The sequence below is a fragment of the Triticum aestivum genome, chromosome 4A, assembly GCF_018294505.1.
Source record: "Triticum aestivum cultivar Chinese Spring chromosome 4A, IWGSC CS RefSeq v2.1, whole genome shotgun sequence".
Classification (NCBI taxonomy): Eukaryota; Viridiplantae; Streptophyta; class Magnoliopsida; order Poales; family Poaceae; genus Triticum; species Triticum aestivum.
In genome coordinates, this window is record NC_057803.1 from 75,390,951 (window position 1) to 75,405,865 (window position 14,915).

General features: G+C 46.4%; 3 protein-coding genes across 3 annotated transcripts; all 3 read right to left on the reverse strand.

The window, feature by feature from the left end:
* Positions 1 to 115: 115 nt before the first annotated feature.
* LOC123085232 (pentatricopeptide repeat-containing protein At4g37170) lies at positions 116 to 2,826 on the reverse strand. The gene is made up of 2 exons (XM_044506857.1): positions 596 to 2,826; positions 116 to 511 (listed from the first exon to the last, which is right to left on the reverse strand). Exon 1 carries the CDS (start codon positions 2,498 to 2,500, stop codon positions 614 to 616), a length of 1,887 nt encoding a protein of 628 aa, XP_044362792.1. The 5' UTR covers positions 2,501 to 2,826; the 3' UTR covers positions 116 to 511; positions 596 to 613.
* A 580-nt stretch (positions 2,827 to 3,406) lies between these two features.
* LOC123085234 (protein GID8 homolog) lies at positions 3,407 to 9,505 on the reverse strand. Its single transcript, XM_044506861.1, has 5 exons — positions 9,070 to 9,505; positions 8,873 to 8,979; positions 5,007 to 5,138; positions 4,704 to 4,860; positions 3,407 to 3,759 (listed from the first exon to the last, which is right to left on the reverse strand). The coding sequence occupies exons 1-5, from the start codon at positions 9,287 to 9,289 to the stop codon at positions 3,638 to 3,640; spliced, it is 738 nt and encodes a 245-aa protein (XP_044362796.1). The 5' UTR covers positions 9,290 to 9,505; the 3' UTR covers positions 3,407 to 3,637.
* Positions 9,506 to 12,690: 3,185 nt separating this feature from the next.
* LOC123085235 (F-box/LRR-repeat protein At2g43260) lies at positions 12,691 to 14,415 on the reverse strand. The gene is made up of 2 exons (XM_044506862.1): positions 14,269 to 14,415; positions 12,691 to 14,158 (listed from the first exon to the last, which is right to left on the reverse strand). Exon 2 carries the CDS (start codon positions 14,114 to 14,116, stop codon positions 12,899 to 12,901), a length of 1,218 nt encoding a protein of 405 aa, XP_044362797.1. The 5' UTR covers positions 14,117 to 14,158; positions 14,269 to 14,415; the 3' UTR covers positions 12,691 to 12,898.
* Positions 14,416 to 14,915: the final 500 nt, after the last annotated feature.

Below are 14,915 nucleotides of genomic sequence, written 5' to 3' on the forward strand. Positions count from 1 at the left end.
AAAGCATCACGTTATTCACTGATGTACTGATAATTGTGGGTAGCGTGCTCGTGTAAGAGGGAAACTTTGCATATCGGAAATTTAGAGCATCCACAATTCTGAAATTAAACCCAACTTTATGAAGTATAATTTCCTTCTGATTTGCCAAACAAAGACAGGGTTATTGTTGGTTGATCATTTCTAGCAAACCAGTTGTACAAAATGCTCATCTTTACAAGATATGTTATAATACAAGAAAGCAAACATGTACGTATATAACTTAGCCTTTGAACAGAGCAGAAAAATTGTCCAAGGTATCGGAGCTACAAACTTTGGAGGCCATTTTCCTAATAGCAGCTTCATAAGGAGTCTTGGAGCCTGGATTGCAATAACCTCATGTGACACCAGAAGTCTCATGAGCCTAGGAGGTAAACCTGCCTCCTAGGAGGATGTAAATTCCCTCTCTTTCCAATGCAATGAAACGTAAAGGCCATTTGGGTTTTCTCGAAAAAATAACCTCATGTGACACCAGCTGCTAAATCAATAGATGATGCACATCAACTTTAGCCATGAAAAAATGGATAATAGTTGCCCATATATCAGAAGTCAAACCTACCCACATATGCAGCATAGATTACCAATAGTCTCTGCAAGAACAAACCCCGTTCTTGAAGTGATGAAATATATTCGAGTCCCTTACGATGATCTCTCTCTGAGCAATCTGCGATATGAGCTTAATAGCAGTGTGACAGTCCCCACATATCCGCAGATTCTTGAAAACCTTGATAGGGGAACCCTCAGGAGTGGCAATGATCCCAAATGCAACAGCAAGTCGTTCGCTGTGGTAGCCAATGTCATGCTCCTTCCGCTCATCTTGAACATCATGGAGAACAAATCCGGTGTCCGCTACATACCCTTCTTCCCTCATTTTCCCATAAAGCTTTTTCAGAAGGGCATAGATTTCTTCAGTTCGAGGATGTGACTTATCACCGACCAGAAATACGTGCACCCTTCTTCCAACTTCAATCCAACTTGACGCCGGCATTTTCGTTATGCCCTTTGCATCCATGATCTTTCTTACACCCTCAACTTCATCAAACAGACCGACCGATGCATAAGTATTAGCTAGAGTAACATAGGTCGCAGGATTTTCAGGTTCTATTTCGAACAATGCTTCCGCTGCCCGCCTAGCTAAGCGGACATTCTTGTGAATCCTGCAGCCACCAAGCAAGGATGCCCACAGGAACTTGTTAGGCTTGACAGCCATCTTGTTGATCATCTCCTCTGCCCGTTCAAACTGACCTGATCGGCTGAGTAGATCGATCACGCAAGCATAATGATCAGCGGTGTGTGCAATGCCATACGTATCCTTTATCAAATGGAAGACCTCCAGACCTTTGTCGACCAGACCAGCATGAGCACAAGCAGAGAGAACACCAACGAACGTGACATGATCAGGCCTAATTCCTGACCTCAAGAACATGTCGAAGTAGCGAAACGCCTCCTCTGGCTGACCATTCTGCGCATAGCCAGAGATCATTGCCGTCCACGACACCAGGTCTGCCTTTGGCATCCCCTCGAATACAAGCACCACACTGGCCATGTCCCCGCACTTGGAGTACATGTGCAGGAGCGCGCTCTCTGCAAAGCACGAGTCGCCGACGCTGCTCTTTGACATTCGGCCATGCACCTGCCTCCCGAGGCTCTCGACGGCGAGCTCTGCGCAAGCACGCAGAACCCCCGCGTACGTGAACTCATTCGGTCGAACACCTCTGGCTCTCAGCATCTGGAGGAACAGCCTGAATCCTTCCCCGGCGCGCCCGGCGTCAAAGTACCTCTCCACCATCGCCGTCCAGGAGACGACGTCCCGGACCAGCATCCCATCGAACACCCTCCTGGCATCGTCCAACCGGCCGCACTTGGCGTACATGTCCACCAGCGCGCTCCACATGACGGCATCGCCCGCGCCGATCCCTCTCCTGGCCACGTGGCAGTGCAGCTCCCTGCCCGCGCGGGCGCACCGGGCGGCGGTGGCGGCAGCGAGCGCGCTGGACGCGGTGAACTGGTTGTCGGCGTCGGCGCTCCCGGGCTCCCCCTGCATCCGGCGGTAGAGCGCGAGCGCGTCGAGGGGCCGGCCGTGGCGGGAGTAGGCGGAGACGATGGCGGACCAGGAGAAGTGGTCCCTGTGGGGCATTCGGTCGAACAGCGCGCGCGCGGAGGCGAGGTGGCGCGGCGAGCGGCAGAGCGCGGCGACGAGGGTGTTGTAGGAGCAGCGGTCGGGGCTCGGGGCGGAGGAGAGGAGGGCGAGGGCGTCGGGGAGGGAGGCGGCGTTGGAGGAGAGGAGGTGGAGGAGGCGGTTGGAGAGCAGCGTGGAGGGCGGGAGCGAGGCGGCGGCCGCGGCGAGCGCGCGCGCGGCCGGGGCGTGGGCGGCGTCGGCGCGGAGCAGCGGGAGGAGGCGGTCGATGGCGTCGTGGAGCTGCGACGCGGTGGTGACCGAGAAGGTCGGGGGCTTGGTCCTCATGGATGAGTAGTGGCAATGGCGTCGGCATGCATGGCGGCGGCAGCGAGACTGCACTGCAGTTGCGTCTAGCTCTCCGTAGAGGACGGCAGTGAGGATCGCAGCGCCCTACCAACTTTCCAAAACTTGTTTCAAATATACCCAAATGATAAATGATAAGAGTCACAAGTGTGGCACAGCGCCCTACGAACTATCCAAAACTTGTTTCAAATATACCCAAATGATAAGGATCACAAGTGTGGCACGAGTGACGTTTTTAGAATTAAAATTGTCATAAAAAACCAAAAAAACTAAAACTTGCCATTCAAAACCAAAAGTTGCCGTGCTTCACAACTAAAGTTGTCATCCTCAGGTAACTAAACTTGTCATAAAAAAACGTCAGGTCAAAATTTCTTCATGCCACACGTGTTGCACTTATCAGGGTCCTACAAATAAGATACTCCCTCGGTTTGAAAATGTGCGACGTCTGACTTTCAACGGTTTTTGGTACAGATTCGAATATTAGTATGATTTTTCACTTATGGTATTCCTATGAAACCAGTAAAATTAATAACACTAGCATTCTTCTGTACAGTAGGCAAGCTGAACTTGATGCCTTGCTTTGCATCATTCCAGCAGAACACATGAATGGTGTGCAACACATTATCCCCAATAATTCAACAACACATACTCCCTCCTTCCATCTATATAGGGCCTAATGCGTTTTTCGAGGCTAATTTTAACCAAATATTAGAGCAATAATATATGACATGCAACTTACACAAAGCACACCGTTAAATTCGTGTGTGAAAGGAGCTTTCAATGATATAATTTTCACATTGTGCATGTCATGTACTATTAATCTTGTCAATAGTCAAAGGCGGTCTTAAAAAACGCATTAGGCCCTATATAGATGGAAGGAGGGAGTAGTTTGTAAACAACAATCAAATGCAACATTTATCTCTGTTTTCAAAAAAAATGACAAGAACAACCTATACGACAGGAGAGAGCAGGATTATCTATCTGGTTTTTTTTTTTTTGCATTAAGCTAGAACATTGATGAAACGAACAACAGACCTACGACAGATAGTGTACATGCAGACATGGCTGCTGCTGGTGCCTAAGCTCCATAGTCAACACTCCAACACTTTGGACAGCAGCTCATATTGCTGGATCTTCCAGTGCGGCGGTGGATAAGTTGTTGATTCGAGGATATGCCGCCTTTTCGTTCAGCTGGTTTTGAGTCCAAATCAACATCTTCAACAGACTGGGGAGCTTTGGATCTGTTATATGCAACAAACATAAGGATCAAGGACTTTCGATTGAAGCAAGTTTGAAAGAGCAGACACAAAAGGCAAAACTTTCATTCTGTTAACCTTGAAATTCATGTTTTTTTCAATGGCACATTCTCAAAATGATTATCAAGCAGCAGCCCTATGCAATAATCTGACTCATGCTTATCAGTATTTCTTACTTATATCACCAATCACATATGATCAGCTTAAGCGTTACCAGTATTGAGCATGGCCATGTCTGCTTATATTTATATGTAGTTATGTGACATTCTGGCAAAATTCAGTATTAGCTTTGCTTTGAGGTACAAAATGAGAATAAATGCATCATGTTTCTATCCATTGTTCTAGATAGGGTATACACTTGTGTCATGTGGGGGCGTACGTATAGGAGACGTACAACCAGAGAGAGGAGGCCAGCGGACAGGGGGTGTCCAAATTAGTATCAATTAGTATCAGGTTTGGAAACGGAAGGGTTTTTTGTCCCAAAGAAGGTTTTCCCTACTGTTCCTAAAACAAGTAGGAGTCTGTTTCTATTTCTACTAGGAGTCGTCATGTAACTTGACTATTTATATTGCCTCCCTGTGGAGGAACGAATCAAGCAAGAAAAAACGCAACTTGGTTACCCTGCGCCTTGTGCGCCTCTCCTCTTCCCTGCCATGGGGCGACGAGGCTTCAAGCCTCGTCCTCCCGTAGAGCACAGCTACAACCTACGATCAACTCCCAACGCTCCTAATTCCCAAGCATCTGACAATTTGTTAGTTTCAGATTCTTTTACCAAAAGGCAGCATATTCTAAAATAAGATATTTGATATCAGTTGTTCATATGTCACATGGATGCAGGTACACCTCAGTCTCACTAAATCATGAAATAGACAAACGGATAAATATTAGGCATCACAAGTACACAACATTCACATCCTCATGCTACTGACCTTTCTCGTGACTTTGGCTTGTGAGAATGGCAGCGTTAACTTCACTTGCCGTCTTTAAGCGTTGAGAAACGTCCAACAGTTCACCATATGGGCAATTTTTTACATCTTCAAAAACCAACAGTGCTACAGTTTTCTCTATTTCCTCCAGAAAGGTTTGCTGCAACATTTCAATAACGAAAAATAATGTCACGACATGGTCTTAATATCAGTGGTATTGCCAAGAAATATTAGTGCGTAGTGATTAATATAGATTGGTTTGAACTCTTGAGTCCTAACTAAAGTAATAGAGACACTACAACTCACATTTTCTTCGCCTCTTGGTGCAAGTTCTTCTTGAGCAAACTCCAAAGCTTCATTTATCTTCCCCGCACGAATCAACTCTATTAATTTTTGCTGCTGGAGATGGAAGTATAATTCGGGATTTGTATCCAGAATCTGCATATCAAAATTGAAACCAGGACAGGAAGTCAAAATCTAATTAAGGCAAGCTTTATAGAGTAATCACTTCAAAATATACACATGGGTGCGGCCACACCCAATTGTGAAAAATGCACAATAAAAACCCTACACCGCCAGAGCTCCGCAAGGCGCTGAAATCCATGGCGCTTTTGGTGCCGTGGATGATCTGGAAGCATAGGAACGCGTGCGTTTTTGACCATGTGAGCCCATCGCTCAATGAGCTTGTCGACAGGATCAAGGACGAGGCCCGATGTTGGGCAAAGGCCGGGGCTCAAGGGCTCAGGGTCGTTTTGCCATCATCCTGGGATGTCCACTGATCATCTGACAACTGTGTAAACCTGCCTCCTAGGAGGATGTAAATTCCCTTTCTTTCCAATGCAATGAAACGCAAAGGCCATTTGGGTTTTCTCAAAAAAAAACCTACACCGGTTTTATATTACCACAGAACTTCCCTTAGAAGTATACACAAGATAGCATCCTATTGGATAAAAAAAACAGAGCAGGAGTGGTCTTCTAGCTACCAACCAAAGATTTAATTTCTGGTACAAAAGAGCTAACTTCTAATGAGAAAAACAAACATGGTTCAAAGAGAAACCTCATAACTCACACATTATTGGGTTAACACTCTGCTCCACTGTACTACAGGGTATTTATGAGAAGATGAGAAATCAGCTGCCACCTCATCAATCACCAGCATTGGGTTAAACAATGGTGAACCCAAAGTTTACAACTAATCAATGCCATGCCATATGCTAGTCTGATTGCAATTGTTCTGCTTAAAGTACCAGGTTCTAAGCTTTGCTCTAGCCTACGACATGATTGTAGCTAACACCCTCTTTAGAAAGAGAGAATCACATCTGGTGACTTTTAGTAGTGGCCAACACTCTAGCCAGATTGATTTCATCCTCTCAAGAAGGAGAAGATGCCTTAAGCTTTGCTCTAGCCTACGACATGATTGTAGCTAACACCCCCTTTAGAAAGAGAGAATCACATCTGGTGACTTTTAGTAGTGGCCAACACTCTAGCCAGATTGATTTCATCCTCTCGAGAAGAGAAAATAGGCGTGTGTGCCTAGACTGTAAGGTGATACCTGGAGAGAGTGTTGTACCCCAGCATAAGTTGGTGGTTGCTGACTTCCGCTTTCGGATTCGTGTCCAGCGGGATAAGCGTGCCAAAGTCGCTAGAACGAAGTGGTGGAAGCTCAAGGGGGGGGGGGGGGGGGGGGGGTAGCTCAGGCGTTCAAGGAGAGGGTCATTAAGGAGGGCCCTTGGGAGGAAGGAGGGGATGCGGACAATGTGTGGATGAAGATGGCGACTTGCATTCGTAAGGTGGCCTCGGAGGAGTTTGGAGTGTCCAGGGGAAGGAGAAGCGAAGATAAGGATACTCGGTGGTGGAATGATGATGTCCACAAGGCGATTAAAGAGAAGAAAGATTGCTTCAGACGCCTATACTTGGATAGAGTGCAGACAACATAGAGAAGTACAAGATGGCAAAGAAGGCCGCAAAGCGAGCTGTTAGTGAAGCAAGGGGTTGGGCATATGAGGACCTCTACAACGGTTAGGCACGAAGGAAGGCGAAAGGGACATCTATAAGATGGCCAAGATCCGAGAGAGGAAGACGAGGGATATTGGCCAAGTCAAATGCATCAAGGACGAAGCAGGCCAACTCTTGGTGAAGGACGAGGAGATTAAGCATAGATGGCGGGAGTACTTTGACAAGTTGTTCAATGGGGAGAATGAGAGTTCTACCATTGAACTGGACGACTCCTTTGATGAGACCAGCATGCGTTTTGTGCGGCGAATCCAGGAGTCTGAGGTCAAGGAGGCTTTAAAAAGGATGACAGGAGGCAAGGCGATGGGCCCTGATTGTATCCCCATTGAGGTGTGGAAAGGTCTTGGGGACATAGCGATACTATGGCTAACCAAGCTTTTCAACCTCATTTTTCGGGCAAACAAGATGCCAGAAGAATGGAGACGGAGTATATTAGTACCAATCTTCAAGAACAAGGAGGATGTTCAGAGTTGTACTAATTACCGTGGAATTAAGCTGATGAGCCATACAATGAAGCTATGGGAGAGAGTCATTGGGCACCGCTTAAGAAGAATGACAAGCGTGACCAAAAATCAGTTTGGTTTCATGCCTGGGAGGTCGACCATGGAAGCCATTTTCTTGGTACGACAACTTATGGAGAGATATAGGGAGCAAAAGAAGGACTTGCATATGGTGTTCATTGACTTGGAGAAGGCCTATGATAAGATACCGCAGAATGTCATGTGGTGGGCCTTGGAGAAACACAAAGTCCTAGCAAAGTACATTACTCTCATAAGGACATGTACGATAATGTTGTGACAAGTGTTCGAACAAATGATGTCGACACTGATGACTTCCCGATTAAGATAGGACTGCATCAGGGGTCGGCTTTGAGCCCTTATCTTTTTGCATTGGTGATGGATGAGGTCACAAGGGATATACAAGGAGATATCCCATGGTGTATGCTCTTTGCGGATGATATGGTGCTAGTTGACGATAGTCGGACGGGGGTAAATAGGAAGTTAGAGTTATGGAGACAAACCTTGGAATTGAAAGGGTTTAGGCTTAGTAGAACTAAAACCAAGTACATGATGTGCGGTTTCAGTACTAGTAGGTGTGAGGAGGAGGAGGTTAGCCTTAATGGCCAGATGGTACCTCGGAAGGACACCTTTTGATATTTGGGGTCAATGTTGCAGGAGGATGGGGGTATTGATGAAGATGTCAACTATCGAATCAAAGCCGGATGGATGAAGTGGCGCCAAGCTTCTAGCATTCTCTGTGGCAAGAGAGTGCCACAAAAGCTAAAAGGCAACTTCTACAGGACAGCGGTTCGACCCGCAATGTTGGCGCTGAGTGTTAGCCGACTAAAAGGCGACATGTCTAACAGTTAGGTGTGGCTGAGATGTGTATGTTGAGATGGATGTGTGGCCACACGAGGAAGGATCGAGTCCGGAATGATGATATACGAGATAGAGTTGGGGTAGCACCAATTGAAGAGAAGCTTGTCCAACATCGTCTGAGATGGTTTGGGCATATTCAGCGCAGGCCTCCAGAAGCTCTGGTGCATAGCGGACGGCTAAAACGTGCGGAAAGTGTCAAGAGGGGGCGGGGTAGACCGAATTTGACATGGGAGGAGTCCGTTAAGAGAGACCTGAAGGATTGGAGTATCACCAAAGAGCTAGCTATGGACAGGGGTGCGTGGAAGCTTGATATCCATGTGCCAGAGCCATGAGTTGGTTGCGAGATCTTGTGGGTTTCACCTCTAGCCTACCCCGACTTGTTTGGGACTAAAGGCTTTGTTGTTGTTGTTGTTGTTGTTAAAGTACCAGGTTCTAAGTTCCAACCATGAAACTGGCATACAGTTTTAGGGTTATATGAGAAAATTGTGCAATCCGTTCAGTTGGAAGCTCCCTTCTCTTCTTTGTACAATTAGTTGTATCCAAAAATCCAAACAAAGACTGGTAATCTGAAGAGCAATAAGTTTCTAGTTCAAAATATATTAGTTAATTCAAATTGCCTGGCATATTTCCATATTGTTCGCATTGTCAGCTACCACAAGGTCCTCATATATACAGCGAAATATCAGGACAGCAGGACCATTATCGTCCTCATCCATCCTAACTTTCCTGACAGTCCAATTTCCAAATCCAAACTAAAATTGCGAGGCGACAGAACCGAACCGTGGGGTTAAGATCGTTGATCTTCTCGATTGCCTCCTGGACATTCCCTGACTGAACCGCCTTTTTCACCTCCATCCGATCCGTGATGGTGGCCAGGTCGATGTCCGCTGCAAACAAAACCGCAGAAACGCCGATTCAGTGTCCACATACCCCGAGCATCACGAGAGATGAATGATTCTCGACTCATGGGACGGTACGTTGGGTGCCGGACTCGACGCGGAACTTGTCGGCGGCGTCGACGAAGCCCTCGGTGACGAGGAAGTTCATGACGAGGCGGTTCATGTCCTCCTTGCGGATCTTGACGTCGCGGAGCTTGCGCTCCCACTCGTCGCGCGTCACCACCTTCTTGGAGGTCGCCATGGAGGCGGGGGAGTCGATGGAGTCCAGGTCGCGCAGGACGATGCGGGAGAGGAACATCAGATGCGGGGCTGAGGGCGGGAACGGGGTGCTGTCCGCGCCGGTCACGCCTTCGCCATCCGCCAGCGGCCTCGACGGGGGGTGGCTCAGGGGGGCTAGGGTTTCGCGGCGGAGAGGCTGGTGGATTGGAAGACCTGGGGAAGCAGAAGAGTGTGGTCGAGGTCGAGGTCGGGGCCGGTGGAACGAGGGATGGGAGCTGTGGGGAGAGTAGTTCTTTGTTTTCTTAAGCAACCTAGCGAATTTCCTAAAAAAGAGAATTCTCCAGGGTAGCAACCAAACACAAGCCAGGCACTTTTCAGGCACGCTCCAGGCCAGGCATTTTTCAACGAGGACACAATCCAAACACACAATAACCGTCAATATATAAAGGGAAAGGGGAAATGTACTCCTCCTTCGGATTATTTAGCGTATAAGCTTTTGGCATGGAAATTAAGTCATGCTAAATCACCAAGCCAGCCCACCGAAGCACCGTCGAAGCACGGATGAAGGACGTCAGCTTATTAAGCATGGCAAACCAAACATTTTTTATGGCAAATTGAGTGTAATTCGCCTAAAAAACGTTAGATTTTTCATGCTTAAAAATGCTCGCGACACATAATTTATCATAAAAAAACATTTTGTTTGCCATGCTCAAAAGTCTAACGTCAGTTTTTTAGCATTTCCAAATATATATATGGTCACTGTTTTATTAGAACTAAACATATCCTTGTTGGTTTCATCTATTTCAACACACATGTTCACGAATTAGAAAAAATAATCCTACCACTATTTCGGTTAAGAAATCCCTTGGTTAGGAAAAACCCTTAACCTCACAGGAAGGAGAATGTACCACTGTTTCGGTTCTCAATAGACACCGTGTACTTTAGCATAGGCCATCGACAGATTTCAGCCGCAAGATCTTCATACATGTACCTTAACATCGGCCATCCATTTGATCTTTCTAACAAATGGACCCTCACAACCGTTTATATCATTACATATTGCAAAAGAATATTCATTTCTTAAGTGAAAGCACCATTCTCATGAAGTACAAAGTTTTTGCAAGGGAAAAAAGCATAGTAAGAAAGTTTAAATCCATTGTAGAAATATATTTTTATTGATCAACTGATCCATCATGGAAAACATGAAGACCAAAAAAATAATCAAGAGTTAAAAACACTAGCAGCACAGACAAGCTACGGCATGTGATCAAATCATCAAATCAAACTCACATTACAGACAAAAATCCTCTGAAAAGAACAAAAATTCAACCATGCTTTCCTTCACAGCCATGAGATCAAAATCCAAAGCTCGACATCGTCCAGGCACTGTGCTGGCAGAGTTGGCCTCTAGCTTCCCTCATGCCAAATTCGTATTTTGACTCAAACGACTCTGAAACACACGCAATATACTAATAGTCTCCATCAACATATCCGAAAATGTGTTCAGATTTGAGTCCAAGGAGTTACAATTTAAGATAACAACTCGATATTCCAGTGCATGAATACTAGTCATGGTAAGTAACACTGCCACAATTTCACTCCACTGTAACTAGTAACTACGGAGTACATCAATGGTGTGAAGATGCATGGCATTATGGAAGCAACAAGTTAAGTTCAACAGTTAGGGCATCACTTCCAAATGCATAGCGGCATTTCTCCAAATCCAGCACTAAGCTACTGATCATTGAACACAATATAATACTCCCTTTGTATCAAAATATAAAACGTTTTTTGATACTCTCTTTGTATCAAAAAAGGTCTTATATTTTGATACAGAGGGAGTACTATGTTCTCAGCTGTAAGTAGATACTACCATTACTATTGTTCTTTTGCAAACTGCAGTCAACATGCCTGAAATCTTTTCATACAAGACAACTTTCATGCATGCCAGTGTTCAGTTTTCAACAATGCCTATGATGCCAACAATGCATGAATGAATCTGGTGCAAACATCAGCAAGATAACTCGGCATACAAAAAAAAATCAAAACTATAGAAGATGAATCACCAACATGTGGTCAAGAAGGAGCGTATATGCCTTTCTCTGCATATAACACTAACGGTACACAAAATTAGGAGCAGCTTATAGGACAATCACCTCAACAATGAGACAAAAACAACACTGCACGACTGATTTTTTTTTCTTCAGAGCATAATGATGATACCCTAAATTCCGGCAACGAAAACAGTACATAGCAATAATGATTATATAATAGTTACTATGTTCTCAGCTGTAAGTAAATACTACCATAACTAATGTTCTTTTGGATATTGCAGTCAACATGCCTAAAATCTTTTCATACCAGAAACAAGTTCAATAAAAGCCATCATGGCCTGCAACCATCCAATATGATGCACAAGCCTTTCGAAACCATGTCCAGACCACATGCAATTCGTTCACAATTCATGCAATGGAAATTTTGTAATTTCCAACATATAGTGTACTGAAGCATAATAGAACTCACCATCATCATTTCCCAAAAATGTGTTAAGATTTGAGTCCAAGGAGTTATAGTTTAAGATAACAACCCCATATTCCAGTTCATGAATACTAGTCATGGACTCATGGTATGTAACACTGCCACAGTTCCACTCCACTGTAACTAGTAACTACATCAATGGTGCGAAGATGCACGGCATTATGTAAGCAACAGTTTAAGTTCAACAGTTGGGCATCTTTTCCAAATGTATAGCGATCTTTCTCCAAATCCAGCACTAAGCTACTGATCATTGAACACAATATAATACTTCTATGTTCTCAGCTGTAAGTAAATACTACTCCCTCCGTCCGAAAATACTTGTCATCAAAATGTATAAATAGGGATGTATCTAGAACTAAAATATGTCTAGATACATCTCCGTTTATCCATTTTGATGACAAGTATTTCCGGACGGAGGGAGTACCATAACTAATGTTCTTTTGTCTATTGCAGTCAACATGCCTAAAATCTTTTCATACAACACAATTTTCATGCATGACAGTGTTCAGTTTTCAACAATGCCTACGATGCCAACAAAGCATGAATGAATCTGGTGCAAACATCAGCAAGATAACTCACCAGACAAAAATTCAAAAATATAGAAGATGAATAACCACCATGTAATCAACAAGGTGCATATATGCTTTTCTCCGAATGTAACACTAACGGTAGACACAATTAGGAGCAGCTTATAGAACAATCACCTCAACAATAGTACAAAAACAACATAGTAGCATCGGCTCCAGATCAAAATCTACAACTGCAACCACTAAAAAAATACTTCAGAGCATAATTATGATACCCTAAATTCCAGCAGTGAAAACAGTACATAGCAACGGTATCCGTATCACAAACAAGTTCGATAACAACAATCATGACATGCAGGTATATCATCCGATATGATGCCCAAGCCATTCGAAATCATGTTCAGAACACATCCAATTCGTTCAAAATCCATGTTATGGAAAACATGCAATATCCAACATACATTGTACTGAGACATAACACGAGATAATTGCACAGACTACAAGAAACCCCTGCTGTCGTATTAAAAGAGAAAGAAGGAATCAATATCTGTGAACCTCTGTAACCGCTGCGCGAATCATGAATGGGGCAAACTGTTCAAATAGGTCAAACTGATCAGAAGAAGCTAATCAGTTTGGGTTTCATCACCAGCGATTGCAGTATCCGAGCCATCAGCGAACTCGACCTCGGAGAACCATTCACAGGCACCATCATTCCGCTGCGTCTGAAGGAAGTCATGGAGGACAAGGCTTTCTTTGAGCATATGTGGAGTAACTCTGGTGCCCCCAGCAGAGCAGTCAACAGGCCCCAGCGATTTACCCGTCTTATCACAATGCAACACCTTGTCAGAGACTTCCTCCGGCACCAGCATATCCCCCTCCTGGTACAGGACAATCGGACAAGGTGGCAACGGTATAGGTTGATAAGCAAGCTTGAAGGACAGCTTAACCCAGTACTTCCAGACCCAGCGCATCTCCTTGTAGTCATCCATGAACCAAACCGCCAAGTTCTTTGCGAATTGGGGCGAGCAGAACATGGCAAGCTTGCCCTCCATCTCAAACAGCTGCGTGTGGTCGTCCTTGGTCAGCATCGCCTGCGCGGGAGGAGAGATCCGCCTGAATGACTCAGCAGCCTGGTCGAACACCAGTATGTGGCCCCCTTGGCTCAGTTGCGGCGACCAGTGCAGGCTGCCATGGAGAAGGACGGGCGGCGATGTGCAAGAGCGCTCCAGCCCTCCCATCAGCCCGGCGCCCACTTCAGCCGACGACGTGCGAAGGTCGATGCTCCTGGCCTGCGGGGATCCCACCGTGAGGACGTAGTAGGTGTGCGACATCTGGAGGCCCAGGCCCCCAGCCTCGTGGTACAGCACCCGGTACTCCCCGGAAGCGGCGTGCTGGTAGAACCCCAGGACATCTCGGCCATCCTGAAGCAGCAGCGGCAGGCGGGCGCCTTGGCGCGTGGCAGGGTTGCAGACGAAGAAGGACCTGTGGAAGCTGAGGAGGAGCAGGCCGTCGCACGAGCCGTGGACCATGAGTGCGCCGTCGGCGAAGGGGCGGGGCGGGGGCACCCTCTGGATGACCCGCAGGACCGTCCGGCGCTTGTTGGTGGCGAGGTCGACGGCCTGGAGGCAGCCGCCGACGCCGTAGGTGAAGACGAGGGCCTGCCGTGGCTGGAAGGAGTGGTGCCTGCGGATGAAGGCGGGGTCGGTGGCGAGGTCGCGCCAGGCCTTGCAGGCGGCGCGGGAGCGGAGGAGGTGCTTGGGCGGCAGGCGGGCGAGGATCTCCGGGATCATGTCCTCGGGGAGGCCGTCGGAGGAGCCTCGCTCGGTCTCCCCCGTCGCCATGGGACGGGACGGGAGGGGGCGAGGTCGGAGGGGTTCGCGAACCTGCAAAAATTCCCCAGATCCGGATGAGCAAGCGAGGGATAGTTGGAACTTGGAACCCCAGTACGTGAAGCCGCAATCGAGTCGGGAATGGCGGGTGCGAGCGGACTCAACTGTTCTTTGATTTCCGTTGGTCTCTCTGGCCGCGGACTCGACCCGCTCGGCTCAAGAACTTGCGAAACGACCCTTTCGGCCGTTGGAAGAAGAAGAAAGGGGGGATGGAAACGCTGCCGTGCGGGAATTGCCGGATTGGGGATTCTAGAGGGTTCCTGCTCTTCTGGGTTTTTTCTCTTTTTCTCTGGGCCTTTTCATCTGGGCCTGGCCACGACCACTTTGCAAATTGGATCGAGAGCATGTCAAAGCTACTACAACCAACGGTCAGATTCCACCCAATGAGAGCATCCATTGGGTACTCTTAAAAAAACAATGAGAGTATCCATGTCACAAAAAAAAAACACCGATGAGAGTATCCTAAAACAATTTTTTTTCCCTCAGCACTTCCGGTTAATCATATCTTTGTTTGTGGATGATAGCTTTACTTATGTTCAAAGCAGATGAGGAAGCTGCTACAATCATTAGAGACACAGTGCAAAAGTGTTGTGATGCTTATGACTAGAAAATTAACCCGTCAAAGTTCCGTAAATTTTTTTATAAGGGCTGCCCGGAGTCGTGAAGGAATTGTATCAAAGCTGTTCTTACTGTCCCCAGTAAATCCTTGAATAAACGATACATTGGCTTGCCGTCAAATATGAAGAAGAGT

Excerpts from the sequence above, each read along its gene's own strand:
- LOC123085232 (XM_044506857.1), bottom strand. The coding sequence starts at position 2,500 with ATGAGGACCAAGCCCCCGACCTTCTCGGTCACCACCGCGTCGCAGCTC.
- LOC123085234 (XM_044506861.1), bottom strand. The coding sequence starts at position 9,289 with ATGTTCCTCTCCCGCATCGTCCTGCGCGACCTGGACTCCATCGACTCC. Across the intron at positions 4,861-5,006 it reads CACCAAGAGGCGAAGAAAAT|CAAACCTTTCTGGAGGAAAT; the intron begins GTGAGTTGTAGT and ends GAAATGTTGCAG. Across the intron at positions 3,760-4,703 it reads AAGCCAAAGTCACGAGAAAG|ATCCAAAGCTCCCCAGTCTG; the intron begins GTCAGTAGCATG and ends TGCATATAACAG.
- LOC123085235 (XM_044506862.1), bottom strand. The coding sequence starts at position 14,116 with ATGGCGACGGGGGAGACCGAGCGAGGCTCCTCCGACGGCCTCCCCGAG.